At 36.6% G+C, this 13,780-nt stretch overlaps 1 protein-coding gene across 1 annotated transcript; it reads right to left on the reverse strand.

The window, feature by feature from the left end:
• Positions 1-661: 661 nt before the first annotated feature.
• On the reverse strand, positions 662-2,256 carry LOC107824754 (VQ motif-containing protein 4-like). Its single transcript, XM_016651570.2, has one exon. The coding sequence runs from the start codon at positions 1,645-1,647 to the stop codon at positions 865-867; it is 783 nt and encodes a 260-aa protein (XP_016507056.1). The 5' UTR covers positions 1,648-2,256; the 3' UTR covers positions 662-864.
• Between the last annotated feature and the right edge of the window lie 11,524 nt (positions 2,257-13,780).

The raw sequence follows: 13,780 nt of genomic DNA on the forward strand, positions 1-13,780 counted from the left end.
TAAATAAGATAAAGCACTTTATAGTTTATACAAAAAAGTCAGACGCTATGTGCGGGTCTAGGGAAGGACCCGACCTTAGTTACTACATTTTTGTAAGAGGTTGTTTTCACGGCTCGAATCTGTGAGGTCACATGGCATCAACTTTATCGGTAACCCAAACCTATTGTAAAGAAATTCTTTATTCCTGGGGCTTGAAACTGCTACTAGTACACAGGCTTCATATATCCCAAATATCTTATGCTAACATGTTAATGATATTACAAGACAGGAGAAATAACCCAATGCTTACAATAGAAGCATTGTACACAAAGACAATGCCTCTTTTCTTGGCATCTTTAACCAATTGCTATCGTGGACAAGGAAAGAGTCAAGATTCCTTGCCCTTTCGTCTACTCTACCGTCGACAGCTAGGCCCCTTTGCTAATCCCCATTCATAGCACCCTCTCTCCTTACTGTTCACTCATGTGAACTCGCTAAATTTTATAAAGAAAACTTTTATGGCCAAAAGTTGCAATTCATATACTATCATTTACTCGGTCTTCCAGTAAATGAATTATAAAGAACTCCTGATTATACCAAATACGGGAACAAAGATAACTTGAATACAGAAGACCATATACAGTATACTAAAGGGCAATATCAAAAAAAAAAGGATCACATTTATACAGTGTAGAAGCAAAAGGTTGCTGCCCGTTTCATATATTTTTTTCCTCATTTCTCCAAATTGTCCAATACAAATATATGACAACATCTGGCTTCCACCTTGATTCCAGATCATATTCTATGTTGGTTTTATATGAAAATCATACATAAGATGAAGCTCAAAAATTAAAAGAGGGGGAAAAAACAAAAAAGAAAGCACATTTAAGAATCAGAACTGGAGGAACCTGAGACTCTAGGGGAAGTCACCGGAAACAAAGGCAAAAGTCGGGGCTCCGATTCCCTCGGAGTAGTCGCCGGCGATGGATGCAAAAAGAATCCTTTTTTTGCAATTGCTTTCTCTTCTGCCTCCAAATCCAAATTCTCACTACTCATACTTACACCACCACTGTGCGGTGACCGGTTAAACGGGTCGTGTATGAGAGGAGTAACCGGGCTAAGCACCAGCGAAGGAAAATCAAGAATGCTCGGCGACAAAATCTCCGGAGTCGCAGTTCTCGGGGAACCCGAAAACCCAGCAGAGAAAACGGATTTATTCACAACCCCAGGGCCCAATGGGCTGATTTTGAAGTTCTTCATGCTGTTCCTTCTCTCATACAACTTCGAGCTGGATTTCTCCTTTCTGGGCCCAGTTTTAATGGGCGGGATCGGATGTCTAACGGGCTCAGCACGACCCGGATTAGCTGCAACCTTGGCGGTTTCAGAGGACCCAGTAAGCATTTGAACTACCTGTTTGAAAGAGGAAGCGTCAGCTTGGACGAAGGTAGTCGGATACGGGTTGTTGGGTTCGGATCTGGTGATGGGTAGTTGTGGTGGTAGTGCTGGCGGAGTAGCAGGTGTTGGGGTGGTGGGCGGTGTAGGGTAGCGGTGGTGAAGACCATTGGAGTTGCCGCTATTGCTACAGCTTGAACTGTTGGAGCTATGGCTATCTGGGGATGAAATAAGACATGGGTTTCTAAATTCTTGAGGTTTTGCTAATGTTTCCATTGATGGGTCTGTTTTTTCTAGAGAGAGAAAAAAACCAGTAGAGTTAAGGTGAACTTTAATAAGAGAAGGTTCAGAACAAGGGCTTTAGGAGGGGTAGTAGGGGGAATGGGGGTAGGTGGGGTAGGGGGAGAGAAAGAGTTGAAGAATGAGGGAGAGATCAGATGGAAGTTTGGCATTTTTGCATCACTTTGTTACTTTCTTTAGTTTGGTAAGAAATGTTTTGTTGCAAACTGAGGGGCATTCCTACACGCGCTACTTCGGCGCGTGAGTGATACAACCAAAAGAATACCGGCGATTTCTTCAGTGGGGGAGGCAGTGGCGGCTTTAAGTGGTGGTACGCGGCGGTGAAGGGCGGTGGGAGTGAAAATCCAGCTGGTACCAGGCTATTGGTGATTGATCATTGGAGTTTAGACCAAGGGAGATAATATAAATAAAAATTTGTGAAATAAGTTTCAATGTTTGCCATTGACTTAAAGGGCCCTACTTGAAATTGATAGCTGACTATAGTCATGTAAAATATATGAGGCGGGTCCTATTCTTTGTATTTGTTTTTATTTTTTATTTCTGTGTGGTCTTTGGCTTTGGGGAGTGCAAGTGGTGCACTAATCAAGGTTAGAATGAAGGCTTGAAAATAATTACTATAATATTAACTGTTGATTCTTTCTCTGATTGATCCAACGTAAACATTAAATATTTTGAAATAAATTTAATTTATCAATATCTAATAAGTGATAAAGGGAGTACGTACATATTTTTTCTATTTCAACCAAATATTATCCAAGCATCTATCTTCTCATTGATAATCAGTGATAAAACACGAAAACGGGGTAACTTGCCTTTTGTTTTCATTTTCATCGATAATTTTCCCACTTGAGTAAAAAACTACTAGCAGTTTGGACATAAGAATTTTTTTTACTTTTTTCAAAATTAATGTTTGCCCATAAAATTTTCAATTTTTACTTGAAAATGAATTTTAGAATTTTTTGAAAATTTGAAAAACTCCAAAAAGTTATTTTTTGGAGTTTTTCAAAATTCACTCAAGTCACCCACAAAACTTCAAAAACAACCTAAAAGTATATTGATGCACAATATTAATTTTCAAATACCATTTTTCACATGAATTTTTTTTTCACTTTTTTTTGAAATTTTATAATTCTTATGTCCAAACACCCACTAAACACACATTGGTTCTTAGGAGTAATTTCTCTTATTATACTATAGATAAGTGTCTTGTCACACACATTTTTTTCGAATGATAAAGAAAAACTAAGTAATCTTTGAATATGGTTTTCCAGTTATTATTTCAATATTCAAATCAATTAAAATGAGCATTTTCATGGCGAGCCCCATGATATTTTAATAAATAAATGTAACAATAGCTTCTTATTATTAATAAGTTTAACAGAACTGTAATGCATAAATCACATGTAAATAAATACCAGTTAACTTTGACCATTTATTTTCTATTAGTCAGCCCAAATAATTGACATTTGCATTTAATAATTAACCAGTAGCTTTCGGAACTAACTTTCTACAACATTTTAGCAAGTTGGCCACATTTTTGTTGACTCATTTGTTATCTTGTTATTTAGGTTTTGTCACAAGTAACAAATTGCCGAATTTCGCATATGAAAATACTACAACAACAATCCAGTATAATCTCACTTATTGGGGTAGAGAGGCAGGTTATTTCCAAATAGAGCCTCGATATCCTACCCTCCAAAAACTTACCACCTTACTCTTGGAGAGGCTCAAACTCGCAATCTCTTGATTGAAAGTGGAGGTTGTTTACAATCATAGCAACCCCTCTTGTCGCATATGAAAATAACGGCTCATATATTCGTACTATCGTGGGGTTAAGTAGCTTAATTATCTCAGCAGCTAATATTTTTGTATTTCTACGAAGAGACATCTTTTCAAATGGAATACGTGAAAAATAAAAGTCTAAATAGCACGGGCTAGCAGTTTTCGGATTGATCATTCAAAAATAACCAGTGTTTGTAAAGTCATCGAAAAATAGCCATTATTTTGCTGCAACAGGGACCGATCCAGCATAATATACTGGAGATTGGTGCACCTGTGTATGTACTTCTAGCAAATTATGTTGTAACTCCAACGCGCGGAAAATTCCAGCATAATATACTGGAGATTGGAGCACATGTATATGAACTTCCAGTAAACTTATTGTAAGCACGTGATTTTTGCCCTATATGAGAATTACTCCCAAAAAATTCAAAAATAAAATGATTTTTCTTTGGTGTGCAATTTTGTGATGTTTTGTGATATTTTGAATAATTATTTGCATTTATCTGTGCGTGTTTATTTGCTAAATTAATAAAAAAAATACAAAAATATGTCGCATTTTGCATGTAGGATTTAATTCTATAATTGTTACTAATTAAATTTGTTTACAAAAAATGAAAATTACAAAAATAGGCATCTTTTGCATTTTTAGCATTTAATGTCCAAATATACAATTTTATGCTTAATTATTACTTAATTGTGCGTTAATTGTTATTTGGAGTTAATTTGCACTTTTATAACTTAATTTAGTTCTTAATAATAGTTTAAGTATTTTTATAATTTAGTTTTAGAGAAATAAAAGAAGAAAAGAGAGCGAAAATATAGAGAAAGTCGGAATTGGGCCTCTTCTTCGATTTCAAGCCATAGGCCCAAAAAATGGCCCAATCTTCCCTACGACCCAGTCCATTTCGAACTGGGTCAACCCAGTCCATAACCCAACACCTCTATTATCTTACAAACAATAAAACAAAAAAAAAACCCTAAAAATGACATAAGTCATCCGCCCCCCCAAACATTTGCTCTTTCTTCTCCATCTCCATCTTACACAGCCATGGCTGCCCTAAAACCTCACCTCCCATGGCTGCGCTTACCTTCTTCTTCGTCCACTCAGAACAACCAACGTCACCACCATCCACGTCGACCTCCCCGTTGCATCGCCGGAAAACCCTCAATCAAAGAAGAAAAAATATCAAACCCACCGCTGCATGGAAAATTGGCTTCGACGCTAGGCTCTTTGCTGCTGTTTATTCTGGAATCGTTTGCTCGGGAATTGCATATTACGTGCAAAGTGTAGTTAATAAAGTTAAAGGCCCAGTGTTCGTGACAGCCTTTAGCCCTTTGAGTATGGTCATCACTTCTATTCTTGCTGCTATTATCTTGGCTGAGTCAGTCCACCTTGGAAGCTGCATTGGAGCAATTATCATAGTCATGGGACTTTACTCTGTGGTGTGGGGAAAGAGTAAGGAGGATAAAGGAAATGAGACAGGAAAAGACCAAGAATTACCAGTTGTGGACATCAAAGAAAGGTCAACCATAGTTGACGATATTAGTGATGATGTTACGACTGTGAAATCAAAGGTTCCAGCTGTTGTATCTTCAGACAAGCTGCTCGGTTGAGTTTTAGTCGAGGTCGTCGAGCGTCGTTTTGAGTTCGTCAAAGTTTACAAGGAAGGTGAGTTCGTCGTCGAATCCGGACAGATTCATTCCCATTCGAGGTTCGTCGAAACAGTCCGTACATATTTCATTTCGATCCGGTTAGTAGTTTTTGAGTCCGTATTTTGCTTTGATATTTTCGAATCTAAAATCGGCAAATGTTTGTTTTGTTTATCGTTTGAATTAATTTTTTAGTTCATGCTCATGTGTTGTTTGTTAAATTAATTTTTCAGATTTCAAACGAAAGATTAATTAGTTATGTTTCATGTTTATTTCATGTTTGTATTGTTGTTTAAGTGAATATCTGTTGGTTTAATGTTTGTTAGATTCAAATTGAAATTTAATTAATTATTTCTTCAATTTGTTTCATGTGTTATGCATTTTTCAGAAAATATTAATGTTGTTTGAATCGTTAGAATCCGTCATGTTTGTTGCTTAAAATAGATTCATGTTCATACTTTGTTTGGATGATCTTGAATCCGAATTTTGTATAGTTTGATTTCTTGTTTACCATTTATGATTATTTCTTGAATTGTTCTCATAATCTTATTTAAAGTTTAATATAAGAATTGTTTGTTGTAATGTTGTTAGAGTTGATTTTAAGTTCAATATTATTGAATTTAGGAATCTAAATATACTTGTTTGATTGTTGTTGTTGTTTAAATCCGAAAAATAGGTTTGTTGTTGCCAAAAATATTGTTCAATCAAATTTTAGTTGTTCTTGGTTGTTCAATTTGTGTTCATGTGATTTGTTGTTGAAATGTTGTTAAAATCATGTTCATGTGATATTGTTGTTATGATGTTCATCCGTGTTCATATTGTTGTTTGAACATTGTTAGAAATTGATCATATTGTCTATATTTTGGTTAAGTTTGATTAATTGATGTGTTATAGCTGATGGGTAGTTTGGTAAATTTGTAATACGTTCAGGGGTAGTTTGGTAATTTCAGTAAGGTCGGAAGGGGTAGTTTAGGAATTGTACATTTTGTAATTGTTTATTTGAAGCATGGGGGACAAAATGAAATGGGGTGGGTTGTGATATGATTATTTAATATAAAGGGGGGACAAAATTTAATTTAAAGGAGAATCTTGCATTATTTTAAATAAAGCATGGGGGACAAAATGAAATGGGGTGGTGTGATATGTTTATTTAATATAATGGGAATGAGTGAGAAGATAATGGGTTTGGTAGAGAAAATGGGTTGATTTTAATTGATTAAAAGATTTATGGGATGAGTTATAAGAAGTCTTGAAATCAGAATAAAAGAGGGGGGATACAGGAAAAAAAAGGGGAGAGAGAAACAAATCTGAAAATAAGAGAGGAAAAAAAAGGGCTGAACATTTAAGAGAGAGAAAATTCCGAAAAAATATTTAAACTTTCAAATAAAAAAAACTAAAAAAAAAATATTCTGTTTTCTTTCATTGTTTGAAATCAGAATTAATTGTTGTGTCATCAAAGCTTGAAGTTTTTGTTTTGGGATTAATACTCCATCGGTTTGCAAACTCTGTTCCTGGGTTGTTACTGTGGCTGGATTGTTGCTGCTGTGCTGTATTGTTATTACTGCTGTTGATTCTCATCTTCATTTTCTTTTGCTTCCAATATCAGGTACACAACTGACACGCTGTTTATTGTAATCCGAAATATGAAGCATGAATACGAAAAAATGAAGAGTTGAAATTCTGAATTATATTTAATTATATTCTGAATTTTATTTGTATGTATAAATTATTTAACTTGCAAAAATCAGAATCATGTAGATATTTAATACATATAGTGGAACGTTCGACGATAGCTTAACAAATGAACTATCTACATCTATTGCCTAAAAATAAATAAATGGTGCAGTAATTCCGTCGAGTCAAAAATCAAACGAATAGGCCATCTAGTAGGAAGTTGGTAGAAATATTGTTTAGTTAAATAATATTGGTTAATTTCAGCATGTAAATGGTCTAGGATTAAAATTAGAATTGCTATGTTTTTTTTTAATTTGACAAACTGAGAACATGCCTAGTATAATGTAACTAGGTAATAACATGTAAATAAATTAAGATATTTCTCCTTTATTTTTGTATAGACAAATTTCAATAAAAAATGTAGGCATTTTAGGACTGTCCTTTTAAAAATAAAATGAGATGAGCATCGCCCAATAAAATGCACTAATTGCGAGGCCCTCAATAAATGTTTAATTGAGTATTTAGAATTCGGGATGGATTGTTTAGTGAATTCCACAGTCTTACCCATAAATAATAACACGTTAATCGCTTTAGGCATGATTTTAATAATAATACATTCTTAAACACGGGTGCGCATTTATGCGACCCAAATCCAAATCCCAAAACATTGAATAAAAATACGTTCCAGATCGCGGGTGCATTTTATGTGACGAAATCCAAAGACATGTTTTTAAACAATGTTCACATTCTTGTAAAAATAATTAAAAAATAATAAAAGCGGTAAAAAGATAAAATTTGCACATAAGTTCATATTTGTATTAAAATCAGATAAATAAGCCGAATATGACAGTTGAGCGACCGTGCTAGAACCACGGAACTCGGGAATGCCTAACACCTTCTCCCGGGTTAACAGAATTCCTTATCCGGATTTTTGGTGCGCAGACTGTTAAACAGAGTCATTCTTTTCCTCGATTCGGGATTAAAATTGGTGACTTGGGACACCCTAAATCTCCCAAGTGGCGACTCTGAAATACATAAATAAATCCCGTTTCGATTGTCCTTTAATTGGAAAAACTCCTTTGCACCCCTCGCGGGGGCGGAAAAAGGAGGTGTGACAGCTCTGGCGACTCTGCTGGGGAAGAAAACCAGAACCACTGGTTCAGGGGAAATTCGAGCTCATATAAATTGTTATATTTGGTTTTATCTGATTTTTAAATGTTTGAGCCTAATGTGCTAAATGCTGCTTTTACCGCTTTGATATTACGTGAACTGTGTATAAACTGTGCCGAAACCCATCTCCTCTCTGAGTCTTCTAAATCATGAAGAAGGGTGTACTTCGTACGACTTCTTTTCTGTATAGTGTCAAATCCCAATTTAGAACGAGGTTCGGACAAGTTGCTAAGCCGGTGAAGCTTCTGTATTTCCGGTACGCTACCCCCCCTCGGCTTGAGCTGTCCGCTCGGGTAAGCCAGGTCTAGAACAAACACCCAGGTTCTAAACCTAGTATAACAAAGCCACATGCCGGATCCCTAGTAGGAACGTTTGTTTGCATCACGTGCATCTGACTTTGGAGGCTCAACACAGGGGTTGGGTCTGTCTAGGACAGGTGCACCAAAAATGAAAATGACCATCCCGATGCATCTTACTTGTTACTACTTGCGCATTAATTTGATTCGGACTTGTGTGTTGACTGACTTGTGAATATCAGGAATAATATTTTGAAATTGAAAAAAAAAAGAAATAGCGGTTAGGGAATTGATTGTTTATTTTTGAAAAGAAAACAAATGCCCAAATACTGTCAAAACTCTGCCGAAATTTTGAGAAAATAAAAAAAAAAGTCTTATTAGTTTGTTTTATTAAAAGCTAAGAAAAAAAAAGAGTCGTTGTTCTATTTTGTTTTTCAAAAATAAAAATAGAAAAAATATATAGTTTGTCTTGCCATGAAAATGAAAATGAAAAAGAATCTTATTTTTAAAATGGTTTTTTTTATTATTATTTATTTGCTTATGAAAATGCAAAAAATAAAAAATAAAAAAAAGTCTTTCATTATTTGTCGCAAATATATATATATAAATCCGAAAAGTTTTTTTATTTCCAAAAAATATATATATCTTTATTTGTTGCAAAGAGTATTTGTCTTGCCAAGAAAATTCAAAGTAAAATTCCAAAAAAGATATGTCTTGCAAAAAGTAATATAAATATCTTTATTTTCCATTGTTGATAAAACAAAAATAATAAAAATGTTTTCTTTTTTAAAAAAAAAATCCGAAAATATTTTGATTCTTCTTTCAAAATTGAAAAGAAAATTCAAAATTCAAAAAATATTTTTAGAAGCATTTCTTTTATCAAAAGTAAAATTCCAAAAATATTTTCTTTTTTCTTTAGAATAAGAAAAAAAACAAATGAAAATTCAAAAAAATCATGTTTTAAAATAGTTCGGTTAATTTGCCCGAACTACGCGGGTTTGATTCTCACCGGATGTGAGATACGTAGGCAACCCTCATCGGGTCCAACCCCCTTTTGCTAAAAAAGCCAAAAACAAATAAAAAAAACATGTCAAGATTTTTAATTTTGTCATAAATAAGTCGGGTGATGTCCAACTTCCTCTTTTACAAAAAAAAAATAGCAAAAATATGTATGTCAAATTTCTAAGAAGTCGGGTGACGCTGTTTTATCAAGACATAGCCGAATGTTCCCGAAGGGGACGCCGGAAGGCTAACTTTGCATAAACAGCCACTTTTGGGTCATATTTAAGATTTGGTCCAGTTGACCCACACAGCCTTAAAAATCTTCGTCCCCGAGACGTTGAAAGGCCGTGTTTGCAATATTGGGTTTTCTAATTTGAAAAACGATAAAAAGAGTCATAAATAAGTCATGTGATGTTGTTATGTCATAAATAGCCGAATGTTCCCGAAAGGAACGCCGGAAGGCTGACTTTGCATAAACAGCCACTTTTGGGTCATGTTTAGGATTTTTGGTCTAGTTGGCCCACACAACCCTATAAATCTTCGTCCCCGAGGCGCTGAAGGGCCGTGTTTGCAACACCAGGTTTTTATTATAATTTTAAAAGAGAAAAAAAAACAAAGTGTCGACGGTCAGGTGAATACCGTTTGAATTTTGTCATAATAAGCCGAGCCAGCTTCGGCCGCGTCTTAAACCATTCTTGCCGAAATAGCCTTAGAGTATATTTCAGTTGTCGAAAGGTTATTTTCGTAAAAGAATGGACAAGTTGGTGAAGTGTCATAAAATAATCCTCCCCAGCCTCAAAATTCATGTGAGAATTGGAAGGGGCCACATTTGCAAAAATAGTCATTTGGTTGCATTTGATAAACGGGGAAAGGAAGCTGGCCGTTTGTTTTTGAGTTTGTAAATCTTTTGATTAGAATATGCGGGTTGTTTGATTTTCAAGTTTGTAGGTCATCTTTAAACCTTTGAAACCCAGTTTGTTTTAATATGAAAATTAAAAAAAATGTTGAGTATTGTTTATCTTTATTGGTCCGAACTACGCAAGGTCTGATTCATTCGGGGTCATGATACGTAGGCAATCTCCATAAGATTCGACCACCACTGAAAAAGAAAAAAAAGGGAAGAAAGAAAAATAAAGGAAAGCGCAAGTGCATCGCATCTCTGATAGAATGGTTTAACTGCTTAGGTGCAATGCATCTCTAATATATGATTATCTGTCAAATACCCTGACACTAACGTGATGGCTTCCCTTTGCTGTGTTCATATATAGAAAAGTGGTTGGTTGTGGTAACTCCTCCCTGCAAAGCAAATGACACAGAACCTCAGAACAGGGTGGGTCGGTACTGATGACCGACAACAATTGGTCGAACAGAACAACGGGTTGGTAGAAGAAGTGAAAATGCTGAGACAACATGTGGCAGACATGTATCAGGCATGGATAACTGGGAAAGCACCACCCCCACCACCGCCAAGCTTTTCAAACTCTGGCATTACCCATCCCCCATACTCTCCATCCCAGCCCACTTATGACAACTTTCCTAGCTACCCGAGTAGCTCCATCACTCGTCCACGCTACTCCCTTCCCCAATGCTACTTCTCTCCACGAGATTCCCAAAGACGGGCTTCACTTTCCAAATACCCAGCTCCACAGAAGGCCTATCCACCCTCACAAGCCTACCAGAAGCCCCCTGGATCAGGTTTCCGGCCCAATCAAGCATTTAGGAACGAAAGGTTGCTGAAACGAGGAAAGGCTCTCACCCCTATCGGAGTATCTTATGGAAGTCTGTTTGAAAGGCTAAAGCATGCTGGCTCTATTGAGCCACTCCCCGCATGTACTCCAAATCCACTTGCAAGGAGCTTTGATCCGGCAGCGCGATGCGCCTACCACTCCAATGTCATAGGGCACAACATTGAGAGTTGTCATAGTTGGAGAAGGGAAGTAGAGAAAATGATCCAAGAAGGGCGGGTTGTGATTAATAACAGTGACATGGTGCACTCGAGCCCCCTCGAGAACTTGCCAACGGATGTTGATGATATTGAAGCTGGTAATGGTCTTGGCAGTATCGATGCAAAGCTCAGTGGCTAAGATGCCAGTCTTGATAAAGTGGAAGGACGCTCTGTTCCTTGGTTAACAAGAGAGAAGCTTGTGGTGGCTTATTTTGTTGACATTTATGTTGTTCGGATTATTAGGGTTATAAGTCGGATATTGTCTTGTCCAGTTTGTTTTAGGATTTTGTTCTGGATTGTTTTGTTTGTTTTGTTATTTAAACCATTTCACCGGTAGTCTAATACAAAATCCGGTCTTTCTTTATTTCCAGTCATCTCTTTGTTTGGTCCTTTTATCATTTTTGTTCAGTGCCGATTCTAGTGACATAACATGCGCACACAGTTTGGGCCCATCCTTAAAAGTTAATCGTAAAACCCTGGAAAGGCGATCAAACCATTTAAAGGAAATAGGAACGGTTTGGGATTATTTGAAGCCCGAGTCATGTGGAATTGGGGCAAGTTAAACACAAAGAAAACCGTTAAAATCAAGATTCTCCAAATTGGCGTGAGGGTCATTCATGATAATGAGAGTGTCGCCCAACGATGTTTTAGAAATAACAAAGGGAAAAGCAAATGTTTAACATAATTGTCAAGCTCAGCACCGTCGGAAGAGACTATAAATCTATTGTTTGTTGTGTTGTTTGCATTTGGCATGTTTTGAAGACTGGAATGACGAAGGCATTTTGTTTTGCTACCTAAACACTTTATCCTTCGTTACCCCTTTTGAGCCTTACTTATTTTTCTTTCATACCCCTCGTTCGGAATCAGTAAAAAAAAAACGACTAGAAAACGCGAGCATGGCATGAAAACATGAAGAAAAAAAGGAAGAAAAAAAAAAGAAGAAAAGAAAACAACAAAACGAAAAAGAAAAGAAAAGAAAAATGATAACAAAAAAAAAACAAAAGAAAGTCAAATGAAAAAAAAAGAGGAATTGGGAACTACGTTTGACCTGATTCCTCAAAGAGGATACGTAGGCGCTTCACGGCTCGGTCATAGGGTGCATAGTGTGCATGGTGTGCATAGTGTAACAAAAAAAAATTTAAAAAAATATAATAATAAATAATCCCCAAGCAAGAAACTGGGGCAAGGGTTGCACTTGTTGTAAACAAATATGATTTCGAAGGTTGTAATTTTGAACCCCAATTTTTTTTTTGAGCCTTTAATACCCTTTCTTTCTAAGCCTATCCAAAAACCCACATTACGGTCCAAAGAAAGACCTTCTAACCAGTCTGCAAAAGATGCCAAGACAGACAAATGAAGAGTCTTACCGGTGAACATAACATTCCGTTCCACAGCAGAAAGGACTCTAATCTCCAGCAGAGAGAGTCATACCGGCGACACTCCAAATCTCCAACTGGAAAGTGATACAAATGAGAGAGTCTTATCGGTGAAAACCTTCACAGGCACCATAAGGCGATGCAAGCTGAGAGAAAAAAAAATGAGAGAGACTTGATAGTGAAAACCTTTTGGGCACTACAAGTCGAAGAAGATTGAGAATCAGATGGGAATTGCCAATTGAAGATCTCGAAAAATGATTGACAACGGAGGATAGACCACATATGCATGTCATGACCATTATAGTCGGTATCTGCATTTGATAGGTTTTTATTTATAGTTTCTTTTGTTAAAGAGTCATTTTTTCCTTTGTCTTTTTATTCTGTTCCCTTTTATCTTTTTCCTTTCATAGAAAATCCCCAATAGAGTCTGTTTGGTCAGAACAAGTGTGAATTGACTTCAAAATATGCCATCAGCTTTCCAATTGTGCAAGATAAGATCTGACTAGCACATCCAAGTGGTATGGTCAGCAGGAACAAACGCGAGGCCAGTGTCAAAAAGATATCCCCAGCAAAAGGGAATCGACAAAAGGATTGACGAGTGTCAAGAGGGATATCCTTGCCGAAATTAAAGGTTATAAACCTCAAGGCCGAGGCCCGTGGACAAAGCAAGGAGAGCAATGAGCATGGTGTGGGAAATTCATACGAGACTAAAAGGTCGGGGAAATGCCAGTTTCCGAGCTATGCCACAAAAGAAGAGTGATATCCCCTGCAGAAAGGGATTATCCCCAGCAAATAATATCATCCCCAACAAGTTGTGGAGCGCAGAGCAAGGAAGGAGAAAAGGAAAAGCCATCCCAGTAGGAGTATCACAACCAACCACCACGTTTTAAACTAACAAATTTTGTTTGATTTGAAACAGGTAAAGGAAATGGCATTGATGACAGAAATGCATGCCATAAGGGAGACTGTCAAACTGGGGCAGAAAATTTTCATTTCATTTGGAAATTTTCTGGAAGTCAGGTACCCATTCGAGGAAGAATAAAGATAGCACCAGTCTCAAGGGAAGTGGTGTTTGAACCAGTGTTTCCCCAACATAATAAGTTTAAATGGAGGAAGTATTCCCCAGCAGACAGAATAAAGGGATGACACTTGTGCTCAGAAAAGCAAAAAGCCATTATCATCCCGAGCAGCTTCCAGAAGAATGAATCATCGAC

The sequence above is a fragment of the Nicotiana tabacum genome, chromosome 3, assembly GCF_000715075.1.
Source record: "Nicotiana tabacum cultivar K326 chromosome 3, ASM71507v2, whole genome shotgun sequence".
Lineage (NCBI taxonomy): Eukaryota > Viridiplantae > Streptophyta > Magnoliopsida > Solanales > Solanaceae > Nicotiana > Nicotiana tabacum.